At 42.4% G+C, this 17,701-nt stretch overlaps 1 protein-coding gene and 1 pseudogene across 1 annotated transcript; one reads left to right on the forward strand and one right to left on the reverse strand.

Moving 5' to 3' along the window:
• Positions 1-2: 2 nt before the first annotated feature.
• On the reverse strand, positions 3-11,871 carry LOC126589947 (uncharacterized). Its single transcript, XM_050255399.1, has 8 exons — positions 11,440-11,871; positions 8,779-8,913; positions 8,299-8,490; positions 2,220-2,281; positions 1,942-2,099; positions 1,017-1,165; positions 775-918; positions 3-250 (listed from the first exon to the last, which is right to left on the reverse strand). The coding sequence occupies exons 1-8, from the start codon at positions 11,779-11,781 to the stop codon at positions 74-76; spliced, it is 1,359 nt and encodes a 452-aa protein (XP_050111356.1). The 5' UTR covers positions 11,782-11,871; the 3' UTR covers positions 3-73.
• A 679-nt stretch (positions 11,872-12,550) lies between these two features.
• On the forward strand, positions 12,551-13,522 carry LOC126589951 (uncharacterized; annotated as a pseudogene).
• The last annotated feature ends 4,179 nt before the right edge of the window (positions 13,523-17,701 follow it).

Genomic DNA, 17,701 nt, shown 5'->3' on the forward strand with positions numbered 1-17,701 from the left:
AATTACTCTGGTAAAGGATTTCATCGTTTCATTTGCATAAAAAGATTTACAAATGTTTGATATTTACATTCGATTAGAGAGTGCGGTTCAAAACTGATATTTGACGTGAGTCGCCGTTCAACAAGAAAACCTCCAAAGGAACATAAGGAGAGGCTATTGACGAACCAAATCTATACGTAGGTTGCAGTATTTTGCTACCCTTCGCACACTGAAATGCTCGAAGCCTTGGTCCGGTTCTCATCTGCCAAATCTGCACGATATTGCCACGAGAGAAAACATATTATTAGAAATTATGCGTGAGTCAGATGTTAATCACTTGAAGTACCATTGCAGTTCTTTTAATAAATACAAGAAAGAAGTTCCCATCAGTCCAAAACTAAAACAATTTCTTGACCTTACTTAATGATATCCATTCATTCGATTTCTAGGCTGCCATCCAGCACATATTCCCTTATACTCATCTGCTTCATTTGAGTTAAAATGGAAGAGCGGTGCACGGTTCCAATAAAACCCAAAACAAGCATGTATAGAATGACTCTTACCTTTGCGTTCTGTTTTTTTGAAATAAGTAACAATGTACTAAAGAATGCCAGGTATGGATAGTTTCTTTGAAGATAAGAGGAAATGGAGTCTATGCTATTTTAATTTTGCAGTCTCATTATTGTAAATATATAAACTACAAAAAATGCAACTAAGAGAATGAAAAAGATCTTTGATTGCTTGCATGTCCGAAAAAGGAGAGAGTTCCTTAAAGGAAACGGTAAAAGAAACTACCTCAATAATTCCTTTTCGAGGGGCATGAATAACCAAACACAGGCAGTAATCACTCTTCGTGGGTTCATAGTGACTTGAATTTGAAGCTGCAGTATCTTTTTTGACCAGCATCTCCATGAATAGGCAACTAGCATCCCGATATCCCTGCAAATCGACTCATACCACCATCAGGGAAAAACTACAACATCAAAACGAAGGAGAAAGAAAAACTTTTAAGTAATTTAAGGTTTCTGGGAGAAAACCTTCCAAAGCCGCACTATCACAAGTGCTTGAGTATCTAAAAGCAATATACGACCAAGTGAATCTGTAATCGCAGTCAATGTGCCACTAGGTGATAAGGTAAGCTTCTCACCCTTTCTTGGGAAATCCTTCAAACATGTCAATGGAGAAGCTGTCACAAATAAAATCACATGTGAGCAAAAAACAAGAGTTAACTAATGATTGGTAACTAGACTCCCAAATCCATGAAGAAAAAATCAATTATAATAGTAGTGTTTAAAACTTAGGCCTCGTTTGTTGTTTACTTGAAGGTAGAAGATGGATTACTCATTAAGAAAACTTATTAATTACACTCCTCTCCAAAATGGTAGGATTAGAAGGGATAAGTTTTCTTCATGTCTAATACCCTTCTAATCTCCTCAAATATTAAAATCACCCACCACATACCATGCATTTTATGATCCAATCCATTCCAATCCTAGGCACCATACGAGCCCTTATAGTTTAATTCCCTTTGAGCTGACAAAAAGCCAGGTCAAATCACTTACCTCCTTAGACTTGAATGAATGTTGCACACACAGAGGAACTGAGGTACCTACTTTAGTTCCATTACCAGTCCAAATGCATGTTCGTGCATATTTCTTCTTATTTTTTAACCAAAAAAAAAAGGTTACTGTTATTTCTTTCTATACAAACAATATTAGCAAAGTTCCAAGAGCCAACAAAGTATGGAAAACACAAATAGTGATGCAAGTAGGGGGCATGACCACCAAATACATGGATGCAAGGGAAGTAGATACTTTCGAGATGAGTTGCCATTTCTCTCTTCTTTGTGCTTATAACCCTGTTCTTCTTTCATTTATACATTCTAGTGGAAAGACTACACAAATGTACTTAGGCAACAACATTATGAACTTTAAATAAATAACTACAGTAAATTAATCTCACCTTGTGCAAATGGTTGAGGTTTCTCCTCTGATTTTTTAGATGAAGTCTGATCGCTCCCCCAAATCATTTTTGATAATGAAGCTATTGTTGAAAATGTTGCAGGCACAACTTTAGACAAGATTGCCCCCACCAAAGACCTATTATTGTCTTCCGATAGTCTTTATATGGAGAAACCAAATGTCGTCAATAAATATGGGCACTTTTAAGTGAAACAGATATAAGACTGCATTTAACACTCAGTAGAAAACCTGTAAGTTGCATCATCCCACCACACTAACCTGAAGGCCGAAATCACTGCATCCTCTCCAACAGTGATTCCACATAAATAATGTTCAGTTGACTGCCCAACAATAAAAGCAGCTGAATTCAAACCCAGAATAACTTCAGAAGGTTTTCCATGATTTATGGGGAAAAGACCGAAGCATTACTATCAGAAGAAGGGGAATAGAGAGAACAAAAAACAACTACGAAAAAATTGACCAAAATGGCAACAAAACAAAATTGTAAACATTACCGAAAGAAATTTGCATAAATCTAAGAATGAAGTTCCTTTGATTATTTCATTATTTACAAGATGACAAACAAAATCAGTGTGGTATAAATGTTAAGATTTTGAGATTTGTCAATGGGGGAAAATAGTTCTTCAAGAACTTTCAAGCTTCCAATTGACTTTGATGCAAGGTATCTTGTCATATATATCCCCCACCTATTAACTTCTTTTTAACTTGTCAACTCAACAGAACCTTGTTCCATCAAGATGGAAGCTGATAAACCTTGCAAATGTCACAGGACAGGGTGACATGAACATACATTATTTGATTGAAATGGAGAAACACTGGAAAAAGGATCTGGAGGAAGCTCAAGAACATAGGCGAAGGTGTGAAAGTGAAGAATAAATGCTCTGATAGATTATAATGTACATGGAGTTTGCTCTCCATCCAATGAACCGAATAATTCAGCAGATGAAGATGAAGAGAGATTTTCATTTGAAAATGAATCTGTCAACCTAATAACATAGACGATGGAGACAAGTAAAAGGAAATACAACAACAACAACAACAACAACAACAAAGCCTTTTCCCATTAAGTGGGGTCGGCTATATGAATCCTAGAACGCCATTGCGCTCGGTTTTGTGTCATGTCCTCCGTTAGATCCAAGTACTCTAAGTCTTTTCTTAGAGTCTCTTCCAAAGTTTTCCTAGGTCTTCCTCTACCCATTCGGCCCTGAACCTCTGTCCCGTAGTCACATCTTTGAACCGGAGCGTCAGTCGGCCTTCTTTGCACATGTCCAAATCACCGGAGCCGATTTTCTCTCATCTTTCCTACAATTTCGGCTACTCCTACTTTACCTCGGATATCCTCATTCCCAATCTTATCCTTTCTCGTGTGCCCACACATCCCACGAGGCATCCTCATCTCCGCTACACCCATTTTGTGTACGTGTTGATGCTTCACCGCCCAACATTCTGTGCCATACAACATCGCTGGCCTTATTGCCGTCCTATAAAATTTTCCCTTGAGCTTCAGTGGCCTACGACGGTCACACAACACGCCGGATGCACTCTTACACTTCATCCATCCAGCTCGTATTCTATGGTTGAGATCTCCATCTAATTCTCCGTTCTCTTGCAAGATAGATCCTAGGTAGCGAAAACGGTCACTTTTTGTGATCTTCGCTAGATTGCTCCGGTCATTAGTGTGGATAAGTATATAAATGGATAGAGATAGGAAAACAAACACAAGATGTACGTGGTTCACCCAGATTGGCTACGTCCACGGAATAGAAGAGTTCTCATTAATTGTGAAGGGTTTACACAAGTACATAGGTTCAAGCTCTCCTTTAGTGAGTACAAGTGAATGATTTAGTACAAATGACATTAGGAAATATTGTGGGAGAATTATCTCGTAATCACGAAACTTCTAAGTATCGGAGTGTGGTGTCGTCTTGACTTGCCTTATCTGTCTCATAGGTAGATGTGGCATCTTCTCTGGAAGTACTCTTCCTCCATCCAGGGGTGGTATCTTTAACTGGTGGAGATGCACAAGGTAATGTATCAATTTCACTTGAAGCTTACTTGTAGTTTCAGGCTTGGTCAAGCGCGATACAAACCATGTAGTAGGAGTCCCCCAAGTCGCCGAGCTAGGGGGTCTGCTGAAAGAGGTGACAGACAAGGTAAGCAATCACAGCTCCGACTGATTGTTCACCTTCTCCCCATCTTGCAGCAGCATGAAGGATAAAGAGAAGAAAAATGAGAAGAGATGATATGAGATACTTTTGCTTTTGAAGAAGTAACTTTCCACAGGCTTATTCTTGAACTGAGCTGGAGGGTTTTCTGGTTTCCTCCAGAGTATAAGGCCGACTGAAGAATTTGAGGGTCAAAACAAGTCCATCAAATCTAGAGTACGTTCCACCCTGCTGATATGGGATACTTTTGCTTTTGACAGAGTAATGGATGTATCGGCACGTGTGCTGTTACGCTTGTCTCCACATGCTTCCTTGTATCCTTCGTACTTGCCCTATCTGTTCCTCAAGCAGATGCGGAATCTTCCCTGGAAACATAAGATGTTGAAGATGAGTACTCGAGAGCAATGCCAGGTAAGTAATCAGGTAAGGGGTTCCAGGCAGTCATTTCCTGGCTGGAAGCTTGATTCCAAGTGCTGACTGATTGCTCTCTTTCTCCTTGTCTTGCAGGTAAAAACAAGGCCAAAGGAAAAGACAGGAAAAAAGCATGATATGGGATACTCTTGCTTTTAACCCTGATGATATGAGATATTCTTGCTCTAGTATAGCTTGTTTGCAGAGGTATTATCGGGGGGAAAGAAAGCTGAATATTTCGAAAGGCTTCGTTGGGAGTGCCCTCTCAGATATGATGAAGGGTTGAGCATTTTTGCAGGTCTGCCTGTCCGTTGGGGATGGAGGTCGACATATATAGGAGTCTCCCTAACAACAAGTAGTAATGCTATTCCTTTACCCTGCTTGGTCATAGCACGGTAGTGGGAGCTGCCAGTTTCACATGTTTTAACTCTGTCAGAGCACTTTGAAAAAGTGGTCTGTGGTATCTGGCTCTCGAGATTCGGAGAACGATGCCTCTTCGATTTTTGAGAAAGCAATCATGCTGGGGGTCTGGCTCTCGAGATTCGGAGAGCAGTGTCTCTTCGATTTTTTAGGAAGTAATCATGTTGGGAGTCTGGCTCTCGAGATTCGGAGGGCGGTGCCTCTTCGATTTTGGAGCAAGCAATCCTGTTGGGAGTGTTGTCTCGAATGTGAGTAAAGGTTGGGCATGTTTGCTAGTCTACCTTGCCACGAAGCACAAAGGTTGACACACAGGGACTTTCCAATTATCCAGCAATGGTACTGTTCCTTTACCCTCTCTTCGCTTTTGAGAAAGTAGTCATGTTGGGAGTCTGGCTCTCGAGATTCGGAGAACGGTGCCTCTTCGATTTTGGAGCAAGCAATCTTGTTGGGAGTGTTTTCTCGAATGTGAGTAAAGGTTGGGCATGTTTGCTAGTCTACCTTGCCACGAAGCACAGAGGTTGACACACAGGGACTTTCCAATTATCCAGCAGTGGTACTGTTCCTTTACCCTTGTGGGTAATAATATGGTAGCTAGACCTTCAAAATTTATGGGTCTAAACTTTGTTAGTGCTGTTTCTTTGCTATTCTTTTACCCTTCTTGGTCAGAGCGATGTAGTGGGAGCTGCAAGCTTCACGTGCTCAACTTTGGCAGAGAACTTTGGCAAAGTTATCTGTGGTACCCATGAGCTATTGTTGCGTGTGGGAAGTGGGTGATTGAACGGTAAGATTCATGTGTTTTCTACTTCCCCAGAAGTCTTCGACAGAATGCCCATAATTTCCGCAAAGCTGAGTGTGCGTGTGACAGGTGCTGACAAAACTGGAAAAGTAGGTGCCTCTTCGATTTCTGAGATCGGCCCTCGTGGTCTCTGAGCAGCCCAGCTTTTGAGAAAGCGAACGCCTCTTCGATTGATTCGAAGAACGATGCCTCATCGATTTTTTAGAAAGCAATCATGCTGGGGGTCTGGCTCTCGAAGATTCGGGGAGCAGTGTCTCTTCGATTTTTGAGAAAGTAATCATGTTGGGAGTCTGGCTCTCGAGATTCGGAGGGCGGTGCCTCTTCGATTTTGTAACAAGCAATCTTGTTGGGAGTGTTTTCTCGAATGTGAGTAAAGGTTGGGCATGTTTGCTAGTCTACCTTGCCACGAAGCACAGAGGTTGACACACAGGGACTTTCCAATTATCCAGCAATGGTACTGTTCCTTTACCCTCTCTTCGATTTTTAAGAAAGTAGTCATGTTGGGAGTTTGGCTCTCGAGATTCGGAGGACGGTGCCTCGTCGATTTTGGAGCAAGCAATCTTATTGGGAGTGTTTTCTTGAATGTGAGTAAAGGTTGGGCATGTTTGCTAGTCTACCTTGCCACGAAGCACAGAGGTTGACACACAGGGACTTTCCAATTATCCAGCAGTGGTACTGTTCCTTTACCCTTGTGGGTAATAATATGGTAGCTAGACCTTCAAAATTTATGGGTCTAAACTTTGTTAGTGCTGTTTCTTTGCTATTCTTTTACCCTTCTTGGTCAGAGCGATGTAGTGGGAGCTGCAAGCTTCACGTGCTCAACTTTGGCAGAGAACTTTGGCAAAGTTATCTGTGGTACCCATGAGCTATTGTTGCGTGTGGGAAGTGGGTGATTGAACGGTAAGATTCATGTGTTTTCTACTTCCCCAGAAGTCTTCGACAGAATGCCCATAATTTCCGCAAAGCTGAGTGTGCGTGTGACAGGTGCTGACAAAACTGGAAAAGTAGGTGCTTCTTCGATTTCTGAGATCGGCCTTCGTGGTCTTTGAGCAGCCCAACTTTTGAGAAAGCAAACGCCTCTTCGATTTCTGAGATCAACCCTCGTGATCTCTAAGCAGCCCAGCTTTTGAGAAAGCAAACGCCTCTTCGATTTCTGAGCAGGCGCCTCTTCGATTTCTGAAGCTCCGTCGAGTGCAGATTTTTATAGAGGCTGTCATTAAGTTCCAAAGCACACTTGAATCTCCACCAGTAGAAGCTTCATTCTTGCACTTCTAAGATCTTGATTTGTCCGACCTCTTCTCTCTTCAACACCTTTGAAAATGTCTGGCCCCTCCGACCGTCGTTTTGACTTGAACCTTGTTGAAGAGGCAGCCCCGCCTTCTCCAGACAACATATGGCGCCCATCCTTCGTCTCCCCTACTGGTCCTCTTACCGTTGGGGATTCCGTGATGAAGAATGATATGACCGCTGCGGTGGTGGCCAGGAACCTTCTCACTCCCAAAGATAACAGACTACTTTCCAAACGGTCTGATGAGTTAGCTGTTAAGGATTCGCTGGCTCTCAGTGTTCAGTGTGCAGGTTCTGTGTCTAATATGGCCCAACGCCTATTTGCTCGAACCCGCCAAGTTGAATCATTGGCGGCTGAAGTGATGAGTCTTAAACAGGAGATTAGAGGGCTCAAGCATGAGAATAAACAGTTGCACCGGCTCGCACATGACTATGCTACAAACATGAAGAGGAAGCTTGACCAGATGAAGGAAACTGATGGTCAAGTTTTACTTGATCATCAGAGATTTGTGGGTTTGTTCCAAAGGCATTTATTGCCTTCGTCTTCTGGGGCTGTACCGCGTAATGAAGCTCCGAATGATCAACCTCTGATGCCTCCTCCTTCTAGGGTTCTGTCCAGTACTGAGGCTCCAAATGATCCCCCTCCGGTGCCTTCTCTTTCTGGAGCTCTACCGACTGCTGAGACTTCTCCTAAGCAACCTTTGTGAAGGCTTCCTCTTGTGTGTTTATTTTGACTCATGTATATGTACATATTTGTAGCTTATCGGGGATATCAATAAATAAGCTTTCCTTCATTTCAACGTATTGTGTTAAATACACCAAAGCCTTCTTCGCTAAGTTCTTTGAATTTTCTTTTGTTGAAGCTTGTATGTTGAAGCTTTCTGAGTGAAGCATGTAGGTATAAAATAGAAAATGTCTATCAATAGCTCCCAGGATCCTGTGCTTCTCAAGAGAATCAACAATTTCATCATGAAGATAACTTCCTTTTTGAGCTGGTCTCCTATATCCGGGGCAGACTAAAGTCCTTTTATTGAACAGTTGGTGTTATTCTCAATGGAATTGATTATTTCTGACTTTTGACTACACTAATTGCAGTTTAACATTACATGGTATGTGTGCTTTTAATTTCTTGAACTTGACAAATGACCATCTTGTTTTATTATGTTTTGGGTACAATGTGTGTTTTTATAATCTTGATCCTTTTCATGCAATTAAAATGGAAAGCATCAGCATATTTAAATACGCAGGGCGAATATACCTGGATTTCCATCAGTGGCGGAGGCATAATGCCAGTAATGGCTGCATCAGCACAAGTACCATACTTGCTGACACTCCATAACTGGTAAGGTAATTTACCATAGGAATGTTCAAAATCATCTGAGCCTCGCTTTTTGAGTGTTTGATCCCAGAACTGAGACTGTGTATCTTCAAACCACTGGAGCAGCATATTCTGTATTCCAAGCATATTATTAGAACCCACACCAACTGAGCTTCTAAACGCTAGAAACAACTCCAAATTTTAACCCACAAAATAAGGGGACCTAAATTTTTCGAAGTCTCTGCCTATAGACATCACATACAATCTTGTTAATTTAAACTAGAAATACTTTATCATTACATTACATTAAGTGAAAGTATGGGAACTTAAAGATTCAAGACACATGCTTCATGCTCAAAGATGACTTTACAGGTACAACTCTTCATAGCAAGGAATGAAAAAACAAAAGGTTTTCCCTACCTGAATATCCGAGCCATCAAAACGAGCAACTATGCCAGGCATAACAACACAAACCTCCTCTGAGGATGTTTCATGGGTAAAATCTCTCTTCGTTCCACGGACTCTCAACCTTATAATCCGCTCGGGATATACCATCTGTTAATACATAAAAGGGTTAAACTCTGTTTACTACATGAAGTTTCGTGATTTTCAACATTTAGTACATAAAGTTTTTTTCGTCCTAGAGTCATACCTAAAGTGTTAATTTTGGGACAGTTTCATACATCCATTAGTCAAACTATTAATTCTCCCGTTAAGTGATGACGTAGCGCCATGTGGACAATGATTGGAAGCCACGTGTCATTAAAAAAATATTAAAATAATTAATTAAAAAAAAAAACCCATAACCCTATTGTCTTCCCCACCCCGACCCCCCTCCCTTCTCTTCTCTGCACCTACCCAACCTCTGCACATCCATCCTAAACCCCACCCTCCTCTTCCTCCTCCTTATCCTGCACCCTAACCTAAATCCAGACCGAAACCCCACCTTCATCCTCCTTATCGTGCACGGAAACCCCATTTCTCCATTTCCCTTTCTACCTCCTCCGACGAAAACCAACTGGAACTGGGAACGTGCACCCTCGCGGCCTCACCCACCTCCAAATCACTCCCACACTCCCGCAAGATCCCCACTCTCCTTCCCACTTTGACCTTCCTCTCTCACCACTGGAGGAAGAATAGCAACAAAAAGCTGCAGATTTTTAAGCTCTGCGGCGACGTTGAGGGTTTCAGTTTTGGGTTGAAATGTGAGGAGAGAGGAAGAGACTTGGAATTGGGGAATTACCTAGAAAGAAGCTCGAGACTTTCGTCATAGACAACCATCCTCTTAAGGTGGAGCTTTTCGATCTTTTATGGGGCTTCGATGGAGGCCAAGAGGCGTATGAGGGTGGTGCGGTGGTGAGGGTGAGGGTACGGTTTGGGGTTGAAGGGGAATTAAATGGTGGGTTTGGGGGAGTGATAGGGGAAGGAGGAGGCAGACGGGGTAGGAGGGAGGGTGTGGCGTGTGAGCGACGGTGTTCGACGGCGCTCTGCTAGTGTTTGGAAGCTTTTCCTTCTGGGGTTCTAAGGTGGGTTATGTGGGTTTGGTTGGATGAATTTATGGGGGAAGGAGGGTGAGGCTGGATTGGGGTCGAAAATGGTGTGGTTAGTATAGCTTGCAGTTTGGGGGCGGGGGTTTGGGTTGGGGTGCAGGATAAGGAGGAGGAAGAGGGGGGTGGGGTTAGGAGAGGAATGGTGGATGAGGTGATGGTTGTGGAGAAGGGGGGATAAAAATGGGGGAGAGAAAAGGGGGAGCCGAAGAGGGTGTTGCAGAGGGAAGAAGGAAGGGAGGTGGAAGACGGGTGAGTGGGCACGGGTGTGGAGTTGGATTTTTTTTTTTTTTTTTTTATTTACTTTTATTTAATTTATTTTAATATTTTTTAATGACACGTGGCGCCCAGTCATTGTCCACATAAGCGCCATGTCATCACTTAACAGAATTTCTAACAGAAAACTTAACGGATATATGAAACTATCCCAAAATTAAGACTTGAGGTATGACTCTGGGATGAAAAAAACTTCATGTACTAAATGTTGAAAACTACAAAACTTCAGGGTAGTAAACAGAGTTTAACCCTACATAAAATCATTAAAGTTGCATGACCAAGACCAGTAGACCATAACTCAATTTTCCAACAGAACCAATACCAAAAGTAATCACAATGGCATACAAAACTATCATATATGCAGAATCTAAACGAATTAAATTCAATAACTCAACATTTCAATAATCACCACCAGATATAATCGCAATGCCATACGAAACTGTTGTACTTAAAAACCCCGTACGCAAAAATCTAACAAACCCATACGCGAAATCAAAAAGGTTGCTGTGCAAGAAGTGCTTGGAACTGATTGCGCCCAGGCTCTGAGGCTGGGGTTGGTCAGCAGAGACCCTAAAGGTTTCTATGTGACCAAGTGGTGTCATTTTGGATTGCTTTGACTTTGGGTCTGAGTCAGTTGCTTCGGTAGAAAAGGTTAAAGGATTTCTGTCTTTGAAGGTTTGTTCAAATTTTAATTTTAGGTTTTACTTTGTTTGGTTAATGGGAATTCATTAAAGCTTCTGTTTTTAAGAAAAATGAAATTCAAAGGATGAATGATCTGAAGTAATGTCGATTTTTTTCTTGATTGGAAGCTGAGTTTAAAAGTGTACAGCATTGTAGATTTGTTTCTAAGAACATGAATAAAAATTTTGAACTTCATTTTCCCTATCAGTTTCTGAAGTTTCCTTGCAAGCAAACAGGAACTGAATGATAAGAGTGCAAATTTTTCTACCAGACATGGGTTTCTAGTTTCTACTCCATTTGATCCCTCTCTCAATTGGTTATGGGTTCCAATACCAAAAGTAATCACAATGGCATACAAAACTATCATATTTACATACCCAACATGCAAAATCTAAACAAATTAAACTCAATAATTCAAATTTTCAATGACCACTACAAGAAAAAATCACAATGCCATACATAATTATTGCATTTACAAACCCCATATGCAAAAATCTACCAAACACAATAAAATTCACATCATTCAAAGACAAATTTTCATCTAATCAAACCCAGATTACCAATGCAGCAGCTTTACCTGCTTATGAATCAAATCTCCATCCAAAGAGAAAAATAGGAGATACCCAGACGAAGTCCCGGCCACAACCACCCTTACCTCGTCAAACACCAACCACTCCACCGCCGTGACGAACTCCGCCTCGATCGGGGACAATTCGGGTCGAATTTTGAGGGGGGTCCCGTCGGAGTCGGCCCACCCGAGAAACACAATAACGGAGCGGTTGGCGAGAGCGAGCGACTGGGTGTCCAGGGCGCAGAGGAGGTTGGGGTTGTCGAACCAGCCTTCCTTTCCCGCGCCGAGCTCGCCGAGCTCCTCGCAGGCGATGCTGCCCAGCTCCGTCGTATGAGTTCGCTTCGCCATGGTTGATTGGGTCGGAGTTAGAAAAGGAGGAGGAGGTTGAAGCAAGAGGTGGAAATTTACAGGCAGTACTTTTTGTTTAATTTAAGTGCCCGAAGCCCGCATCGTTTAGCCGTTAAAAGTAGCAGAAGGGAGAAATTTTTCAGTGAAACCGTACGGATGGCACACGTGTTACTGTATAAATGATAGTATGATTATGATATATGTGTTAAAAAATTAATAATTTAACAAATAAAATTTCTTACAATTTGTATAAAAATACGTGATATACCATTCATTCATGTTCCGATCATAATGAAAAATTTCTTGAAATGAAGGTGATGTACCAACGATCAACTAACCCAACTATTTTTTTTTTTTTGGTATGAACTAACCCAACTATTTTTTCTTTTGTGAAATCTACCTAAAATAATTGTAAATCAAATTTAATTTCTAAATTTATTAAATTTAAAACGAGATGTTACTCACCCTAAGAAAGTTACAGTGTAACCAACTTTTTTTTTTTGGTTAAATTTTTTTCGTGATTTTTAAGATGACATGGTACTTTTAATGTGACTTTAAAACCTACTTGTGATGAATCACGATAGCAATTCAGGTAAATTGCACAATAGATAATCTAATTTAGTATCAAATTCGTTATTTAAGAGATTCAAATATAAAATCTCTTACTTACGAGTAAAAAGAAATATCATCATATCGTATGTAGAGATAAAATCATCTATTTAATCTCTAATTAAAGACTGCACTGGTCTAATCGTCTAAGAAATCGAAAATGCTGAGTCAAGACCCTTCCCTCTCTAAACCCCTCTCTCTTCCTCCTCACGCCATTCTTCAATCTCCTCCACAAAACCCTAACCTTAAAACCCCTCACCGCGGCCCCCAAAAACACTCTCCATCAACTCTTTCTTCCAATTCCCATAAAATTCGGACCCCAATTTCACATTTTCCTGCCAAATTTCCCAACTCTGGCGGAACCTCCGCTTATACGCCGAGCAGAGCAAAAAGAAGGCTTGAAACTGGCCATCCCCAAGCAGAATCGAGGGTAACGCAAAGTTTTACCGGGAAGTGAAGGAGATTGCTCGGCGGAAAAGCAAAAGGCTTGTCGAATTTTCTACCGACTCAAGAACCATGGCCGAAAGTACACCGATAACTTCACTGACGATGAGCTCCAGCAAATTGGGCTCGGGTACGACTGGATGGTCCGGTTTATGGAGAAAGACAACCCCAATTTGCGTCACCCACATGATTGGTACAAGCACGGGGAATACGGGGCCGTGCATGTGATGTGAGGTTGTTGTTGGCCAACTGATCCGGGGGAGGTTCACCGACAAGAGGGTGATGATGATTAGGGAAGTGAAGGACCAAGAGGAGTGGGAAAAGATTGAGCAATTTGAGATGAGCCAAGATTTTGGTAAGAGATCAGAGCAATTGGATAGAAGCAAGGGGATGAAGTACTTTTGGGTGTTTGTGAGGCACCCGAGGTGGCGGTTTTTGGATTTGCCGTGGCAGCAGTGGACTTTGGTGTGTGAGGTAGTGGTGGAAGGCGAAAAACAGAGGTTGGACAAGTGGAGTTTGATGGGCAGGCTTGGGAATTTGACTAGATCGTTGATGAGGTCCAAAAAAATGGGGTCTTCATCCCGAGGTGGTGGCGACTGGCCTTACTCAGCCGCAAGATCGCCATGATACACCTGTTTTGGAACTACCGTGGTCTAGGGTCGGACACGATGGTTCGTGCCTTACATGGGCAAATAAGGGAACACAGACCTTTGATGATTTTTCTTTCAAAAACCAAAATGAAAGATCATCGAATAGCTGGAGTAAGAAGGCGGATGGGGTACTCAAATGGTTTTGATGTAGCTCCGATCGGGAGAGCTGGAGGGCTTAGCTTATGGTGGGAGGACTCTGTCCAAGTGGAGGTGATGGAATTTTCTAAGCATTTTATTGATGCTGGATGTGGGTTGGTTGACTCGCAGGTTAAATTTCAGTTTACCGGAGTTTACGCGACATCGTACAGGATGGAGAATGAGGAATTTTGGAGGGGTATGATTCAGAATTTCAGCCCGGATAATATGTCATGGATTTGTGGAGGGGATTTTAACGAAGTCTTATGGGATCATGAAAAATCTGGGCGAGCGAAAGTGAGATACAACCGTCCCAGATACCTGGAGGAGTTTATGTGCAAGGTGGAGGTTATGGATTTGGGATTTAATGGACCCAAATTTACTTGGAGGGGGACTCGAAATGGACAGCTGGTGGAGGCTAGGCTGGATAGGGGATTGGTGAATGCTACTTGGCCAAATACGTCGATTAAAATCGGAACGTCTCTAGGGTCTGACCATAGTCCTGTGGTGGTAATTTGTGAGCCTAAGAGTAATAAATCGAAAAAGATGTTTCGCTTTGAGGCCTTTGGGCTAAGGACGGGGAGTGCAGGGACATCGTGAGAAATGCTTGGAATCATTCCAGGGAGGGGAGTCCTATTGAGAGATGGAATCATAAAATCAATATTTGTCGTGCCAAATTAATCAACTGGAGCAGGGGAAAATTCAGTAACCTTGGAAGGCAAATTAAAGAGATGTTGGAATGTCTGGGTCGGCTCTAACATAATTGGAAGGAGAATAAGAAGGAAATTGTGGCTCTTTCCAACAATGTTGATCAATTATGAAGGCAGGAGGAGTGTTACTAGCAGCAAAGATCCCGGGTGCAGTGGCTAAACGAGGGAGACGCCAACACCAAATTCTTTCATCAGTCTACCCTTCAAAGAAGACGAAGAAATAAGGTGGTGACTTTAAAAAATAGCAACGGAGAGTGGATTGAAAGCCCAAGTCTGATTAGGAGTTTGGTGGATGATCATTTCATGGAGTTATTCAAATCATCTGGGAACCGGGAGTGGGGAGAAATCCTCAATTGTATGCTTCCAAAGGTTACCAATGAAATGAATGCTACCCTTACTGGTACGGTCTCGGTTGATGAAGTGAAAGATGTTACTTTACAGATGGGTGGGATGAAGGCCCCTGGTCCCGATAGCTTCCCGGGGATTTTCTGTCAGGCTCATTGGGACATTCTTGTTGCGGATGTGAATGAAATTATTGGAGAATTGATGCATGGTTTAGAAAATCCCATGAGAATCAATGCTACTCATTTGGTTCTGATACCGAAAGTTCAAAACCCGAAATCCGTTTCTCAATTTCGGCCCATCAGTTTATGCAACTATCCTTATAAGGTTTTTTCGAAGATTTTGGTGAATCATCTCAAGCCGTTTCTTCCGGAGTTAATTTCCCCTACCCAAAACGCCTTTGTGGCAGGAAGGCAAATCCAAGACAATATTGGAATTGCGCATGAATTATTCCATTTTCTTAAATTGAGGAAAGCGAAATGCAAATTCGAGTTGGGCATTAAACTGGATATGCATAAGGCCTACGATTGGGTGGAATGGGATTTTTTAATGGCAGTGATGGAGAAATTGGGGTTTGACAGTAAGTGGATAAGCTTGATCCTGGGATGCATTTCTTCTGTGAATTTTGCAATCATTCTGAATGGTCTTCCTGGAACTAAGTTTGCACCTTCTAGGGGGCTCAGACAAGGAGATCCGCTTTCCCCCTACCTATTCTTGTTGGTTAGTGAAGTGTTATCACTTCGTATCCAGCAGGCTAGTGATAGAGGTTGGATCAGAGGAGTCCAAATGTACAAGCTTGGCCCGACAATATCCCATATTTTCTTTGCTGACGATACTCTGATTTTCCTGAGAGTTGAGGAGGAGAATTGTCGAAAATTATCCCAAGTCATTGATGATTATTGCTTGGCGTCGGGTCAAAAAGTTAATAAGTCAAAGTCAAGCGTATTTTTTAGAAACAATGTGCCTGAGTCTTTATCATTTCATTTGGCGAACATCCTGGGTATGGAGAGGGTTGGAGATCCAGGTGTCTACCTGGGGGTTCCCGCTATTTGGGGTCGTTCGAAAAAAAGTGGGCTAGCCTATGTTAAAGAAAGATTATTAGGTAAGCTCAGGGGATGGAAGAAAGCCGTTCTCTCTCAAGCGGGGCGGGAGGTCCTCATAAAAGCGGTGGTGTAAGCAATCCCTGCATATCCTATGAACTTATTCAAGTTTCCTACTTCTCTATGCAATGAGTTGGATGCCATGATGTCGAAGTTCTAGTGGGGGCAAAAAGATGGTGAACAACGTATTCATTAGGTTTCTAGAGAGAAGTTGGGATGGGCAAATGATATGGGCGGGTTAGGTCTTAGGAGTTTCGAGGTGTTCAACGATGCCCTGTTGGCTAAGCAGTGTTGGAGATTAATTGAGGAGCCGAATTCTCTGTGGGGTTTGGTGCTTAAGGCACAGTACTTCCCTAATTGTTCATTCATGGATGCTAAAAGGGGTGGGAGAGCCTCTTGGGCCTGGTCTAGCCTCCTCACTGGAAGGGACATTTTATGTAATGGAGCTCATTGACAGATTATGAGTGGAAATGAGGTTAGGGTGTGGGTTAATACATGGATCCCGTCTATTCCAATGGGAAGACCTTCTCCATCGGGGACGGTATAGATTTCTAATAATTTGGTGGTTAATTCGCTTATTTGCTCTGAGAATAGAATGTGGGATATTGATTTTCTAAAGCCATTCTTGGAAAGGTCCGAGTTTGATGCTATCCTTGAGACCCATATTTGAGACCCTTTGTTACGTGATCGTTTGGTTTGACCCCTGGATAAAAAGGGGGTATATTTAGTTAAATCCGGATATAAATGGGTGGTTGGTCAGAATCTGCCCCATGGGGGTATTAATATTGGATCATCGGTCACCATTCCTGCCCATCTGTGGAAATGTGTGTGGAAACTTGAGGCTTATCCAAAAATCAGATGATTTTTATGGAAGACCCTTCAGGAAGCTGTGGCTACTATGGCAAACCTCTTCCGAATAAGATCTTCCCCATCTCCGTTATGCCCGATTTGTAAGAATCAGGATGAAACAATTATACATATATTTTTGCAATGCCCGTGGGTGGAGGCTGTTTGGTTCGGGGGAAGCTTGAGTATGAGGATTAATCAAACGGATACTTCTTCTTGGGTGGGCTGGTTGCTCCAGAGGTTTGATTCAGCGAAGGGATCAATTGAGGTGAGAAACAATATGCTCTCATATATCGCCTTCACTTGTTGGCATATATGGAAAGCCCGATGTAATATGCAGTTCAACCAGCAACCACTTCATCCTAGGCAGGTTATTTTGGCCATTTCTTTATCGGTCTCTACATTCAAAGAAGCTCGGGGTGGTCCTCGGACTACGCCTCCACCTCGTGGCCTGGATCAATTAGTTGATGTTTGTTGGTCTCCTCCGTGTCCGGGTTTCGTTAAGATAAATGTGGATGCTAGCTGGGGATCATATGATGGACGGGGATTCACGGGTATTGTTGCACGGGATGAGGAAGGGAGGTTTCTTGCTGCTAGTAGATCATGTGTGAAGGCTACTAGTGTGGCTATGGGAGAGGCTATGGCAATCTTGCACGAGTGTATGCTTGGCAAGAGGATGGGTTGGAATTGATTTCTTGCCTTAGGGATATGGCTAAGAAAGGCAGTTGGGATGCCTTCCCCTCTCTTCTGAATTGTGTTAGATTGGGAAATGAGTTTCTTGATTGTCGCTGGTCTTGGGTTCCAAGACCGACCAATTCGGCAGCGGACCATTTGGCATCGCGAAGTAGTAGGGAAGTATGTGATCATGTGTGGGTTGATAGACCCCCATCTTCCTTGGTTCATGTTTTGTGTAACGACGGTTTACCTTGTCCGCCTTAATGGTTTGTGGTATTGCGTAGAGGGACGCTCTAGCATTTGTTGCGGCGTCATGTTTTCTCTGTAACCTCCTCGCTCTACCCTTTCCAAGTAGTTATTGGCTGTTTGCTTCGGTGTAGGCTCTCTTTGTACTGTTTGGCATCTTTGC

Source organism: Malus sylvestris, chromosome 11, assembly GCF_916048215.2.
Source record: "Malus sylvestris chromosome 11, drMalSylv7.2, whole genome shotgun sequence".
NCBI lineage: Eukaryota > Viridiplantae > Streptophyta > Magnoliopsida > Rosales > Rosaceae > Malus > Malus sylvestris.

What these genes read in the sequence shown, in the direction of transcription:
- LOC126589947 (XM_050255399.1), bottom strand. Translation starts at nt 11,781, where the DNA reads ATGGCGAAGCGAACTCATACGACGGAGCTGGGCAGCATCGCCTGCGAG. An exon ending in TTGATGGCTCGGATATTCAG is followed by an intron (nt 8,491 to 8,778) that starts GTAGGGAAAACC and finishes CTTGGAATACAG; the next exon opens with AATATGCTGCTCCAGTGGTT. An exon ending in GCAGTGATTTCGGCCTTCAG is followed by an intron (nt 2,100 to 2,219) that starts GTTAGTGTGGTG and finishes CTCCATATAAAG; the next exon opens with ACTATCGGAAGACAATAATA.